Genomic DNA, 14,050 nt, shown 5'->3' on the forward strand with positions numbered 1-14,050 from the left:
CCCGGACCGGCACGAACCCATGTCCCCTGCATCAGCAGGCATACTCTCAACCACTGCGCCACCAGGGAAGCCCCTCTTAATTTTTTTAATGACAGCTGTCTAAAACTATGGAGATCTTGGGTTGGGAGATGTGAGGAGAGCTGAGTAATTAATTACGTAAAACAGCCCTGCAAGCAGTCTTGAAACAATGAGCCAAGGGTGCCCCCACCCCCAGGGTTTCTGTGAACTCAGTGCCCTAGCTGTTTGTAGAGGGAAAAGGTCACCTGATCCTCCCAGTTAGTCATAAAATTTTCAGAAACTCCCTAGTTATCTGGTTTCACATGCTTGTTATCCACCTTGGGAAGTTTAGTTGCAAGTCACACTCGGCTCCTAAAACAAATCCTTTTAGATCATAATAAGCATTATTTTTTTTGGCTGCATTGGGCCTTTGTTGCTGCTCGCAGGCTTTCTCTAGTTGCGGCGAGCGGGGTTTACTCTTTGTTGTGGTGCGCGGGCTTTTCACTGTGGTGGCTTGTTGCGGAGCACAGGCTCTAGGCGCGCGGGCTTCAGTAGTTGTGGCACGTGGGCTCTAGAGTGCAGGCTCAGTAGTTGTGGCGCACGAGGTTAGTTGCTCTGCGGCACGTGGGATCTTCCCGGACCAGGGATTGAACCCATATTTCCTGCATTGGCAGGTAGATTCTTAACCACTGCGCCACCAGGGAAGTCCCATAACGAGCATTATTAAATAAAGTTCAGGTTTGTTTTCTTTTCAAACCAACCTTTCAGACTTTGAAAAACAGCCTGATTTTTGTTTCAGATAAAAATAACTTTTTAAAAAACTTGCTCTTTTTGAAAGTTCAGAAATGTTTAAGTAGGAAGTTAAAATCCACCCCGAATCCTTCATGGAGATGAGAATCTGGCTACTTCTGTCTCTCCTAGTTACGAAGCAACATCCCTTGTCACCTGGTTGATATCTCTTGCGGATTGCCCTGCAGTGCCACGCTACCGTGTGGGATGCACAGGTGTCAGAGACTCTGTCACAAAGGAGAGTGTCTTGTGGATGAGGTCTGCAAGCAGCCCTGCACCATCGCCAGAGCTGACTGTGGCCACCCATGTATGGCGCCTTGCCACCTCAGCTCACCCTGCCCTGTGACTGCTTGCAAAGCCAAGGTGAGTAATCCTGGCTTCTGGTGGGGCACTGACTGTGGTTCTGGGGCTGCTGATGAGTCCAGAACTGCCTACAGTGGCACCTGGGCACACATCCTTACCAGGGGTCTTTGGTTGCAAGGAACTGCAAGTTAAGTTAACAAGAGAAGGGTGGAGTAAATTGTACAGACTTCTATCTGCCAAGCTTGAGATGGTCTTTTAATTCAGAAAGTACCCACTGCCACCTGACCAGTTTCTGTCTCCCTTCGATCAAATTCTCAAGAGAGACTCAGATTGTCCCCTCCATTTATTCAGCAAATACATAAGTGTCTATTTTGTATAAGATGTAATGCTGTGATAGGTGCTGGGGCTCCACCAGTGAACAGTGGACACGTGGTTCCTTTAATTAGAGGGACAGATACTAATTAATTACTCATAATTAACTGTGACTGTGGTAATGTTGTGAAGGAGTAGTTACCCCCTTGTACGGGGTGCCACAAGAACATGTGAGTGAGGGACTTACCTGGTCTGAGGGATTAAGCAAGGTCTCCCTCCTGAGGAGATGAAAGCAGAGGGATGAAGTGGAGTCGATTAGACCTTGGCTGGTCCTGGGTCAAGTGTCTACCTTTGATTCAGTGGTAAAAACTTCATTCTAGGCCTGCCCCTTCAGGCAGGATTAAGGACAGAAGTCATTCCCAGTAAGGGGCACTGTCGACTGGACACTTCCCTCCTAGCATGTCAACCACCACGTTGTCAGTTTGCATGTATGGTTAGCTCCTCCATCTTGGAGGGTAGCCACTCACTGTCTCTCTGTTCTCTGCCGTGGTTTGATTTGAGAGAGGCTTTAAAAGTGAAACCTGCCCATTCACATATTTACCGTGGGCTGAAAGTTGCTACATGTTAATCTTATTTCAGATAGAGCTGCAGTGTGAATGTGGACGAAGAAAAGAAATCATGATTTGCTCTGAAGCATCCAGTACTTATCAAAGGTTAGTGCTACTTAAATGTTAACAATTGGTGGGTCTAGATAAAGGGTATACAGGAGTCTATTGTAGGATCTTTGCAACTTTTAAGGAAGGATTTTAAAATAAATTTTCTTGAGTCTAGTTTTTCTGGTTAAAAGAGAAAGTACTGCTTTATGTACCTTCCCTTCCCTAACTTTAATTTGTGAAATAACCTTTTTGTTTCTCTCCTCTCCTCCTCCTTCCTCTCTCTCTCCCTTTTGGTCTTATGACACCATGAGATCAGAAGGGAAGATGTCCTGAAGTTGCGTGCATTGCTTCAGCGTTCCACCACTTGGGGCACAGCCAGGACCAGGTCCTGCGCTCCGGCTGTGGTCTGGGCGGGGTTCTGACTGTTCTGTGAGTTGTCTTTGCAGCCTCCTGAAATCTTGGGACCTGTGTGGTCACACCGTACAGAAGTGGAGGTGTTTAGGGATGGATGGACGAATAGATGCAGAGATGCACCATGGAGATGGGACTTTAGGAGTATGCAGACATCAGATTGACTGTGTTTGAATACACACTGAGTGCCTGGCATTGGCCCGGATGCTCAAGGGGGTACTGAGGAATGGATTACCTCATTTCCTATGGAGCTGCTTAGCATCTAATTGAGGAGATACTACATAAACGTGTGGATAGTTCATAATAGATGGGCTTCCAAGGCCACACAGATTGTAGAGTGGTAGATTTGCCTTGAAAGAAGTGTTCTCTGTGCCTGGTATGGGGAGGTTCTTGTGAAACTGCAACACCTTCCTTCCCTTTCTTTTTTTTTTTTTCTTCCCTTTCTTTTTTATACTTCAGAATAGCTGCTATTTCCATGGCCTCCAAAATAACAGACATGCAGCTTGGAGATTCAGTGGAAATCAGCAAGTTAATTACTAAGAAGGAAATTCACCAAGCCAGGTAATTTTTTAGATGTGTGGCTGTGCCTTCTTTCTCCCATTAGACTTAATTTCCAAAGGGCAGGAACCATTCATTTGTGTCAGTCTGCAATAGGAAAGCCTTGCACACACAGTAGGTATTCAACAGACATCTGATATTAAGAGACCACATCCACTCCAATGCAGTGAGTCCTACTCGGGATACAGCTAAGACCAGAGGAGGCTTTTCTGGGCCTCACTGCAGACAGTAGCCAGAGGAAGCAGAGAGCTTGACGTGTCTATTCCAACCCACAGGAGAACAGAGAACAGAGGGGTTTGCTGTGTCGAGAGAGGGAGGTGGGGTTGTTGCCGGGGCGCCGGGAACATTTTGGGGGCTGAGCAGCCAGGGGACACTCTGAAGCCTTTCTGAGAACTCCTAGTCTCCCGTAACTCAGAGGCCTGCACACCTGTCCTTGAGAAGGACCTCATCCAGCCATTGTTTTGGCCAGTCTGTTCTGTCTCCAGGTTGACCATCTAAGAACTTATTGCTGAGTAGGAGCTGTGAAACTTGTACCCTGACTTAATTTTTTTTTCATTTGCTTCTCAAGGCTGGAGTGTGATGAGGAGTGTTCAGCCTTGGAAAGGAGAAAGTAAGTAGTTTCAACTGCTGTTTATCTAATTGTCCTTGAGCTCTGTGAAATTAGTGGGAGGGAGCAACCCTTCAAGCATTCATTGAGCACCTGCTCTGAGTCTTTTGCTGCTGTTGGGGAGCAGGAGAAATTCAATCATGAAGAATCGAATTGTCTGAGGATAAACCAGTTAGGTGATTTCAGCATATTTCTGAAACATGAGCTTGTGTGGTTTCAGGCAAGTATAAACATCACATGCTCCAAAGCATACTAATTCAGAGACTGGCAGACTTCCTGATTCCAATGGAGGCAAGAGGCTTAAAATTCTTTTAATGAACTGTTATGTTGAAGTATAATATACTTCATATAGATCAGAGCTATAGTGATGAGTGAGTCATCACAAAGGGAATACAGTGGTGTAATCAGCACCAAGGTCAACAGATAGAAAACTACCAGAACCCACTCTTACACTCCACCGAGATATAGCCTCTATCCTGACTTCTAACAGTTTAGATTATTTCTGTCTGCTTTTGGACTTTATGTAAATGATGAAATCATATTGTTTGTATTATTTTTGTCTGGTTTCTTTCATTACATTTGTGACGTTTATTCCTGTTGTTACATGTAGCAGCATTTTGTTAATTTTCATTTCGGCATGATATTTTATTGTATTAATTTATCATCATTTATCTATTCTATAGTTTATAGATAATATGTGTTATTATCAGTGTTGGGCTATTACAAATAATGCTCTTTTAAGAATATCCTTATACTTGCCTTGCTATATATATGTACTCATCTCTGTTGGATATAAACTCAGGAGTAGAATTGCTGATTAATAGGGTATGCATATTTTCAGCTTTAACTGATTCTGCCGAACAGTGTCCAAAATGGTTGTACCAGTTACGCTCCCACGAGCAGGGTCATATTTTCCGTTGCTCTCTGTTTGTGTCAGCCCTTGGAATTGTCAGTCTTTTTTATTTTAATCCATTTTTGTAGATGTATAACGATATCATTGAGCTTCTAATTTATATTTGTCTGATGACTGGTGAGGTTGAGCACCTTTTCATATGTTTGTTGGCCATTTGGATATCCTCTTTTGTGAAGTACCTATTCAGGTCTTTGCTTATTTTTTTAATTGTATCATCTGTCTTTTTCATATTGATTACTAGGAATTCTGTATATATTTTGGATATGAGTCCTTTGTTTTATATATTGTTTTCCTCACACTCTGTGCCTTCACTTTTCACTCTCTAACTGGTGTCTTGATAAACGGAAGTTTCTAATTTTAATGTAGTCCAGTTTATCAGTCTTTTCCTTAGTGAATAGTACTTTTTATGTCTTGTTTAAGAAATATTTGCCTATCCTGAGGTTGTGATGATATTCTTTGTTATTATCTAGGAGCCTTATTTTACCTTGCACGTTTAGATCTACAGTTGACCTGGACCAATTTTTTTTTTTTTCTAAGCATGGTGTAAGGAGGGTTCATGATTCCATACAAATATTCATTTGACCAACATCATTTATCAAGAAATCCTTTTCCCAGTGATCTGCAGTGCCACCTTTGTCTTAAATCAAGTATTCATATTGTGTATGGGTTATTTCTGAGCTCATTCTATTTCATTGCGCTTGTATCACATCATCTTAATTACTGTACCTTTATAACTGGTAACATGTCTCTTCAAACATGGTCTTTCTCCAAGATTGTCTTGGCTGTTCTTGGCCATTTGCATGTCCATTTAAATTTTAGAAATAGCTTATCAGTACTTGCCAAAAAAAAAGAAAATACTGGGATTTTGATTGAGCTGGTATTTAATTTATAGTTCAGTTTGGAGAGATTTGAGATCTTTATAATATTGAGGCCTCTAATCCATGAGCAAAGTATATCCTTCTATTTAGTCATGTTTTCTCTCAATGATATTTTATAGTTTTCTTTATATAGGTTTTGTACATCTTTCAGTAGATTTTAGTTCCTTGCTATTTGATGTATTTTGATGCTGTTATAACTGGTATTTTTTCTTGTATCACTTTTAAAATTTAATTCTCTAATTGCTTGTTGCTGGCATATAGGAATACAGTTGATATTTGTTGACCTGTATTCACAACCTTGCTAAATTACTTATTTCTAATAGTTTAGCTTCTTTTAACTTTTGCATGTACACAATCATGTCCTCTTCTAGTTTCTTTCTAATTCTTAACTTTTATCTTTTTCTTGCCTTATTGCACTGGCTAGGCCTCCAGTACAGTTGGGTTTTTTTGTTTGTTTGTTTGTTAGTTAATTAATTTTATTTGTTTATTTTTTGGCCGCATTGGGTCTTCATTGCTGCGCGCAGGCTTTCTCTAGTTGTGGTGAGCGGGGGCTACTCTTCATTGCGGTGCACAGGCTTCTAGTTGTGGTGGCTTCTCTTGTGGAGCACGGGCTCTAGGCATGTGGGCTTCAGTACTTGTGGCACACGGGCTCAGTACTTGTGGCTCAGGGGCTCTAGAGCGCAGGCTCAGTAGTTGCGGTGCACGGGCTTAGTTGCTCCGTGGCATGTGACATCTTCCCGGACTAGGGCTCGAACCCGTGTTCCCTGCATTAGTAGGCAGATTCTTAACCACTGTGCCACCAGGGCCGTCCTCCAGTACAGTGTTGAATGAAGGGTGGTGATAATAGGCATTTCTAATTTATCTCCAGTCTCACAGGGAAAGTTTTAAGTATTTCACCACTATGTATGATGTTTGCTGTAAGTTATTTGAATATACTCCTTATCAGATTAAGGGACATTTATTCAATGACTGGCAAACTTTATTGTTCCAACAAAGATTAAAGGTATAGCTCTGTGAAAATATTAACATTTGGAGAATTTAGCTGAAGAGTATGTGGGCGTTCATTGTGATATTCTTGTAACTTATCTTTCTTTGAAAAATTTTCAAGATAAAAAGTTAAGCAGAAACAGACAAATGCAGACAAAGTGCAGCCTTGTTTTACCTAGAAGTTTGACCTTCAACACTTGTTAACAATACCTCTTTAGGTGGCTAAATATATAGAAGATAATATGATGATTAATAGCACTGCCCAAATTTCCCTTGGTTTGACCCTTACGGTAACTTTGTAATAACTGCTATCCAAAACTCTTGTCCCTTAAGGACTGTAACATTGTTCTCCACTCCAAAATGTGAACTAAGAGTCCTGAATATTCAGAAATGCTGTGGTGAACACACAGAAGGTCTCAAAAACATGGAAATGCACCTTTGTGTAGTTGAGACAGTATTTCATGGTAGTTAGAGCCAGCCAGAGCTCTAGCTTAGATTGCCCAGATTTGAATCCTAGCTTCACAAATCAAGTGGCATTGTGACCATGGGCAAATCACATTATCTCTCCAAGCCTTAATTTTCTTAAATATTTGGGGAAATGTGACAGTAATAGTACCTACCTCCCTGAGTTGTTATGAGGATTATACATTAAAATTAAGGAAGATATACATAAAACTCTTGGCACAAGCCTAAACCATAGTAGATGCTCGGCAAATGTCAGTTATTGATTAGAACTAGCTATTTCTGAAAGCCTTTTGAATTTCTCCTCGATCTTTGAATGATGACATAATGACCCTTTATGTAAGGGTTCTTTCTTAAATACTCACAGACCTAAGAAAAAAAAAATGTGAATTGAAAAGGAGAATGCCATCTAAACTTGCAAATAGGGACCTCCCTGGTAGTCCTGTGGTTAAGAACCTGCCTTCCAATCCAGGGAACATGGGTTCAATCCCTGGTTGGGGAACTAAGATTCCCACACGCCGTGGGGCAACTAAACCCGCATGCTGCAGCTAGAGAGAAACCCGCGCACTGCAACTACTGAGCCCGTGTGCTTTGGAGCCCACACACCACAGCTCCTGAGCCCGTGTGCTCTGGAGCCTGTGCGCTGCAACTAGAGAGAAGCCAGCAACGAAGACCCAGCACAGCCAAAATAAAAAATAGATAAATAAAAAATAAAGTTGCAAATATATGCTCCATTGCAAAAATGAAAAACTGGCTGGCTATATTCATCCCACAGACATGTTTTATTGGTGTTTGTGTTTGAATTAGTGGCCAGCTAATCAAAACATCGAAATATCTCCCCCCTAGGAATTCTTAAAAATTTGAAAATTAAACCTTAAAAAATTAGAAAATATAGCAACAATAAACCAAATTCTTATGGTCATGAAGCATGTAAGAGACCCCTATCTCTTTGTAAAAGAAAATTGTACTAAGTGCTAAGCTCAATTTTATCTATCTTTAAAAATAAACAAACAAACAAAAAAAACCTGACATATATACCTGGATGTTGGCGAGGTGCCACGAAACTCACATACTGCTGGTCAAAACAGAAGCAGCACTGTGGAGCCCTTAGACCACGATATCAAGGGTCTGATGTCCATACCATTTAACCCAGTTATCCCACACCTTGGAAACATTTTCCAGAAAAATAATCTCAAAAGCTTTTTGTTCAGAGATATTGTATTACTTATAATATTGAGAAATTGGAGAACTGTTGAAGAAACCTAAATGGGATATAAAAAAACTTTTTAAATACATTTTTTAAAAAATGAAAAAAGAAAAAGAGCAAAACAAGAAAAAACAAATAAAAGAAACCTAAATGGGGACTGTTTAAGTAAATTGGGGGATATATATAATTAGAAGATTATGCAGCTATTAATACAAGGAGTGTGAAAATCAAATAGTAATATGAGAAATGCTAATCACATAATAATAAGGTGAAAAAAGATTCAAAGTTTTATGTACACTGATTGCAACTACTTAAAATTACAGAGGAAAAATCTGAAAGGAAATACATTAAAAATAATGCAGAGCTTATGTTGTAAATGCAATTCTTTATTTTCTTTTTTTTTTTTTTTTTTTTTTTTTTTTCCACTCTATTTTATTTTATTTTATTTTATTTTTTTTGGGTACGCGGGCCTCTCACTGTTGTGGCCTCTTCCGTTGCGGAGCACAGGCTCCGGACGCGCAGGCTCAGCGGCCATGGCTCACGGGCCCAGCCGCTCCGCGGCATGTGGGATCTTCCCGGACCGGGGTGCGAACCCGTGTCTCCTGCATCGGCAGGCGGACTCTCAACTACTGCGCCACCAGGGAAGCCCTAATTCTTTATTTTCTAAAGTGATATTAACTTTAATATTATCTGTCTATGTATCTGATGTTTAGGTGAAACCTCAGAGGAAGTCATCCCCCATTGACCATCCCCAGTGCTTTCCCTCCCTTGGGTTTCTCTTCACCTAACAATCTAAGTCCCCAGTATCAGCCTACAGCTTGCTCAGAACCATCTAGATCTGTCTTATTTTTTTTGTTCTTTGAAGACAATTCAATATCTTGTCCCAAGTTGTTCTTATTCTCCTTAATAATTAGGTTTATTGAAATGAGATCATTAATGTATAAAGAATTTAGGACCTGGGGGGCACTCTGTTACTATGAGATAGTTTTCCTCCCCCTCCTTTCCTTTCATTTACTTACTTCTCTCTCACTTTCAGGCGGTTAGCAGAGGCATTTCATATCAGTGATGATTCTGATCCTTTCAACGTACGTTCTTCAGGGTCAAAATTCAGTGACAGTTTGAAAGAAGATGCTAGGTATGTAAGTTGTTACCTACTTTCTTAATTGTGGCTTACCAGAGTGATCTTTTAAGATGTAGTAACTAATATGCAGTCCTCTGTGATTGAGCCAGTTTATATATCTATAAGGGATTATATGATATTTAATAAAAATCCTTCTCTTGGTCTCTCAAAACTGTCCCATTGAAGAATTGAACTTAGGGAGAAAGAGAGAGAGAGAGTGTGTGTGTGTGTGTGTGTGTGTGTGTGTGTGCGCGCGCGCGCGCACGCCCTGTGGTGGGAGTCGGGGCCCCCTAAGGGCTGGACTAGCCTGAATTGAAGGATCTCTGGTTACATTCCACCTCTGTCTGCCCAGGTCTTAATCACATGGGTGGTCCTCACTTGGGTGGTAAAAAGTCTTATTTTCCTCCAGTCTCCTGGCCCTCTGGTGGCTAGTTCTCCTTCCATCTTTCCTTTTCTCATGTTTGATTTCTTACTTTCTCTTCCTTTGTTCCATCACATTCAACCTTCTGTTATCTGACAGTTCCTGACCTCTGCAGGTTTTCTGCCCACATTGTCCACTGCCTACACTTTACAGGCAGAGGGTGGGTAGAAGGGATTCTCAGAAGATCAGAAACAAATGAAATTAACTTTGGTTATTTCTCATTTCAGGAAGGACTTAAAGTTTGTCAGTGACATTGAGAAGGAAATGGAAGCCCTTGTGGAGGCCGTGAATAAGGTTGAAGTCAAAACATCCAGCTGTACATGTCTCTAAGGCCAGCTTGATAAAAAAGTCAAGTCCCAGAAACACTGTCGGTATAAAGTAGTTATAGGAAAAAATCACAGCTGCCTTGAGGATCCTTATCTTTCCCAAAAGCCCATCCATTATAACATCCATGGAAACCCTGTCCTGGTTCAGAAAAGATACCTGCAATAATATTAAATGTAAATAAAAATCCTATCTCTGTGCCTAAGAATGGGTGAAGAAACTGGACGAAGGGGATGCAGTAGGGATACTTAGGAAGACATGCTCGGTCCTCAGATCGCTGAAGGGCTGTTGTATAATGGGACACACTGGTTCTTAGTGCCCCAAAGGCAGGAGAGAAACCATTGGGCGAGGATGAAAAGTTGAATGGGTAGTGGCACAGACTCCTTCAAGAGAGTGAAGCTGTCCTGGAGGCAGCCAACCCCTCAGTGGCTCCCTCTTCATTCAGGGGCCTGTAGGTGAGGGCAAGGTGGCTACTTTAGCTCCACATCTTGTGAAGATGGGTTTCCTTCCCACCATCCCCTCATCCCCTTCCTTTCTGTTCCCACTTCCCAGCAGGATACTAACACAGAGGAGAAAATGGGACCATTGTTCCCCTCCTAATTAGGAAGCCTGAGCAAATGTATTTCTGTGCTTGCGTGTCTGTATCTGTACACTCATGATTTTTAGCGTAGAATGTACTTTTTATAGGAAGTGAGATTTTCTTGTTTATAAGTTTTCAATTTATTTAGTCATTTCTTGGAAACATCACTCACTCCCCAGTTACGGGCCCCACGGGAGGAACCATTGCACTGTCCGTGTAAGTCTCAGTTTACTTGCCCTCTGTTCCTCTAACCCCGGCCAACTGCTACCCTGTGGCTCACAGAGGAGATGAAGGAAGTGCATCAGCCCTCATCCTCCCACAGCTTCGGCTTGCTTAGCAGTCAGTGAAATGCTGTGTGCTGTGGGCTTCCAAAACTCAGCTGTTTCTTTATTGACCCAGGCTGTTCTGGGATGGTGGGAAGGACCTCTGTGGACATATCCTGTTTTCAAGATGATTTTTATCAATCAGTCATCTTTTCCCTCAATACAGGGAAAGAATAGTAAGAAGAGCCACTGCTTCCCTCCCATGAACAGAGACCACCGCCGGATCATCCATGACCTGGCCCAAGTGTACGGCCTGGAGAGTGTGAGCTATGACAGTGAACCGAAGCGCAATGTCGTGGTCACTGCGGTCAGGTGGGTGAATCTTGCCATTACAGAAGGAGCTGCTCGGTGAAGCAAGCTGGACCTGGGAAACAGGGCTGGTCAATATTTGCTTTCCTTACTTCCTTCCTTGGAAGATGATGTGGAAAGTCTGCCTCTGGGCCCGCCATTCTGACTGATCTAAAGGTCCAAACCAGAAAGTAAAGCCCATGTCTCAGTCCTCAGGCCAGACACACCTAAAGGATACAATCCACGTCAGACCCTGAGGGCCTGGAGTGGGTACCTGCCCATCACATCTGTCCCTTTTTCCCTTGTGTCCTCCTTGCATGATGGAAACAGGAAGAATGCTGACCTGTGACTCAAGGCATCCTCTGTAAACAGTGTTTGCCATTAGAGGAAACCAAGGCAGTAGTGTGGGCCAGGAGGGGACAGTAGGACCTAAGATCACTGTCAGAACCAGGGGGAATCGGAAGAACCTCCCAACAAAGAAAACTCAAGTGTGAGATGAGAGGAAGCAGGTAGCAGGCCCAGCAGAAGTGGGTGAAAGGGACAAGGGTTAAACAAAGTTGACTATGCCTGAGAGGAGACGGGTCATATCAGAGAGTGCTCCGCAGCGTCACAGTGAAAGTCTCGGACTGGATTTCCAGCTGTCTGCCTCTCTCCACAGACAGATCTAAGTTTTCAATACTTTGTGTTCTTACTTTTATCAGAGGGAAGTCTATATGTCCTCCTACCACACTGACAGGTGTACTTGAAAAGGAGATACAGTCACGGCCTCCACCACCGATTCCTCATCACAGACATCAGACAGACAAGTAAGGATTCTTCAGCTGCTTTCCAAAGAGCCCTGTCTGTTCAGAGAAGCCAGCAGGGGCTGAACTGCCCTGGGCTGCACCAGCCATTGGCGGCCTCCTTGGGCCTGGCTTTGGGGTGCTGTGTTCAGATATATAAGGTTTGACTGAGATGTCAGACACATATGTTCATTCCAGAGAGGTCCCAAGTTTGATGTTTGTAATGCCCACTTCCCCTTCAGGGAGCACAGTCACTGGCCATAATTTCCACAGTGTAGGTGGTGACACTGGGAAATGGATTCAGTCTGTCACACCAGATGATTTAGGAACATCATGTGGTCCACAACAGTTACTCTGGAGATGGAAGTGGGATTCTAGGGGGGAGTTGACAGTGAAGGGGGGAACTTTCATGTTTTGCTCTGTCTGCTTATATATGGTTTGAAGCATTTTTACAAATGCTTTACAAAACATGTTTGTGATTTAAGGAGAAAAGAAAACCACATTGGCAAGCAGCAAATCTGGCAGGTGTTTTCTCAGATAGGAGCAGAGAGGGGTCTTCATCCCTCCTTCCTTTCCTCTCCCTTCCCAGGGAGGGGGCCAGCTGCCCTGCTGTGACAAGGCCACACTACTGGAAGTTGCTGGAAAACACAGTGGGGTCTGTCCTCCTGTTCTGGCCTTCCACACAGAAGCCTAGGAGTACCTCCTACACAGAACCTCTGGGTAGGGAAGTTCGCAAGGTCACCATGAGCGTCCTAGCCATCTGTGTTCCCCTGGAACTGGACGGGACAACTAGGTGTTGCCCATTGGGCACAGCCTCAGCCAGGAGCACCTGGGGCCGTGTAGCTCCCCAGCACCAGCCCTGCTCTAGCCCTGGAAGCAGGCGGCCTGGACTCCCAGCAGCACAAGCTGCGTTTCCTCATGTTACTCCACAGCTGTGTCCAGTACCACCTGGGGGACGTAAAGTTACTGGCCTGTTTATGACATGCTATCTTTTTTTTTCCTTTGCTTTGTTTTTTTTTTTTTTTTTTTGTAAGACTTAATTGTGGAAAATTTTTAGAGTAGAGAAAATGGTATTAATATATTAATATAAACCCCTGTGTGCCCATCACCAAATTTCAACAGTTACCAGCTCATGTGGACCCCACTGTCTTATCAAAGCTTCACACATGGTAAATCAGCTGATCCTGAACTTTCCAAGACCTGAATCTGTTTCCCCCAAGCAAGAAAAGATTGATCATTCTGTGTTTGCTTTTCAGGAATCTTGGGAGCAGTAATTTACAGAAAATAGCCAAGGAGCCAGTAATTGACTACTTTGATGTCCAGGACTGAGGCGATCAAGATGCACTTAGAAAAAAGAATGATTAGGTGGGGTGGAGACTCGTTTGCCAGCAGATAAATCATGTTTGTTCCCAACTGCCTGGTGGACTCAGAGCTCACATACTGTCTTGAATTGATACATCCAAAGCATGAGTGTGTCAGAAATCCCCTTGTCCTCTCTTCTGTCTGTATAAAGTGTTTCAGTATGTCTCTCACTGGACGGTCACTAGTGATTCAGTTGTATTTGCAGAGGCTCCTCACACCACCACCGTGATCGCTCTGATGGTTGGGGGAACATGGGGCTTGATTTAGTCAAACTAGAATTTTAGCCTGAAAATGTCACTTAGTTATGGTCTCAGTTGTCCCACTTATCCATCCTCCTCCTGAAAATGCCTGCAGCGTCAGGTGCACCTTGTTTTTTTAATCCGAAGTGATCACTGTCTTTGGAAAGACATAGGCTAACGTCTCAATCCAAAATGCCAAACACTGAATTGGTACACCACAGCTGGAATCACACATGTGGTTAAACCCAGCTGTCTTAGCTGAGTCTTTAGTCAAAAATTCTTGTAGGTCTACCTAGCTGAACTTATTTTAGTGGTCCTCAGTAACATCAGTTCCAGACCTAGGAGAGGGGTCGGGTGACTTTACAGAATTCCATCTTCTGGAGTCCGGGGGAGGGCCTCTCATAGCACATCGCTGAGCCTGTGTGGTGACAGACAGGTTAGCCTATCCATTGTGGTGGTGGAGAACAGAGAGTGAGCTCCTCCTTCTACCAGGTTCACACTGCAGCCTCTGTGTACTGACCAGTGCAGCCC

At 43.0% G+C, this 14,050-nt stretch overlaps 1 protein-coding gene across 2 annotated transcripts in view; it reads left to right on the top strand.

The window, feature by feature from the left end:
- The window catches only part of NFX1 (nuclear transcription factor, X-box binding 1), an 82,662-nt gene extending 69,215 nt beyond the window's left edge, over positions 1-13,447 (top strand). The window contains exons 16-24 of one of the 2 annotated variants that reach the window (XM_007464947.1): positions 919-1,149; positions 2,041-2,114; positions 2,928-3,029; positions 3,595-3,636; positions 9,117-9,215; positions 9,849-9,915; positions 11,015-11,160; positions 11,838-11,942; positions 13,175-13,447. In XM_007464947.1, coding sequence (XP_007465009.1) covers positions 919-1,149; positions 2,041-2,114; positions 2,928-3,029; positions 3,595-3,636; positions 9,117-9,215; positions 9,849-9,915; positions 11,015-11,160; positions 11,838-11,942; positions 13,175-13,247 — 939 coding nt within the window. In that variant the 3' untranslated portion in view covers positions 13,248-13,447. Of the gene's footprint in view, positions 1-918; positions 1,150-2,040; positions 2,115-2,927; positions 3,030-3,594; positions 3,637-9,116; positions 9,216-9,848; positions 10,117-11,014; positions 11,161-11,837; positions 11,943-13,174 lie in introns of those variants that run through there. The other variant, XM_007464948.1, reaches the window with a different exon arrangement.
- Positions 13,448-14,050: the final 603 nt, after the last annotated feature.

Source organism: Lipotes vexillifer, unplaced genomic scaffold, assembly GCF_000442215.2.
Source record: "Lipotes vexillifer unplaced genomic scaffold, Lipotes_vexillifer_v1.1 scaffold110, whole genome shotgun sequence".
NCBI lineage: Eukaryota > Metazoa > Chordata > Mammalia > Artiodactyla > Lipotidae > Lipotes > Lipotes vexillifer.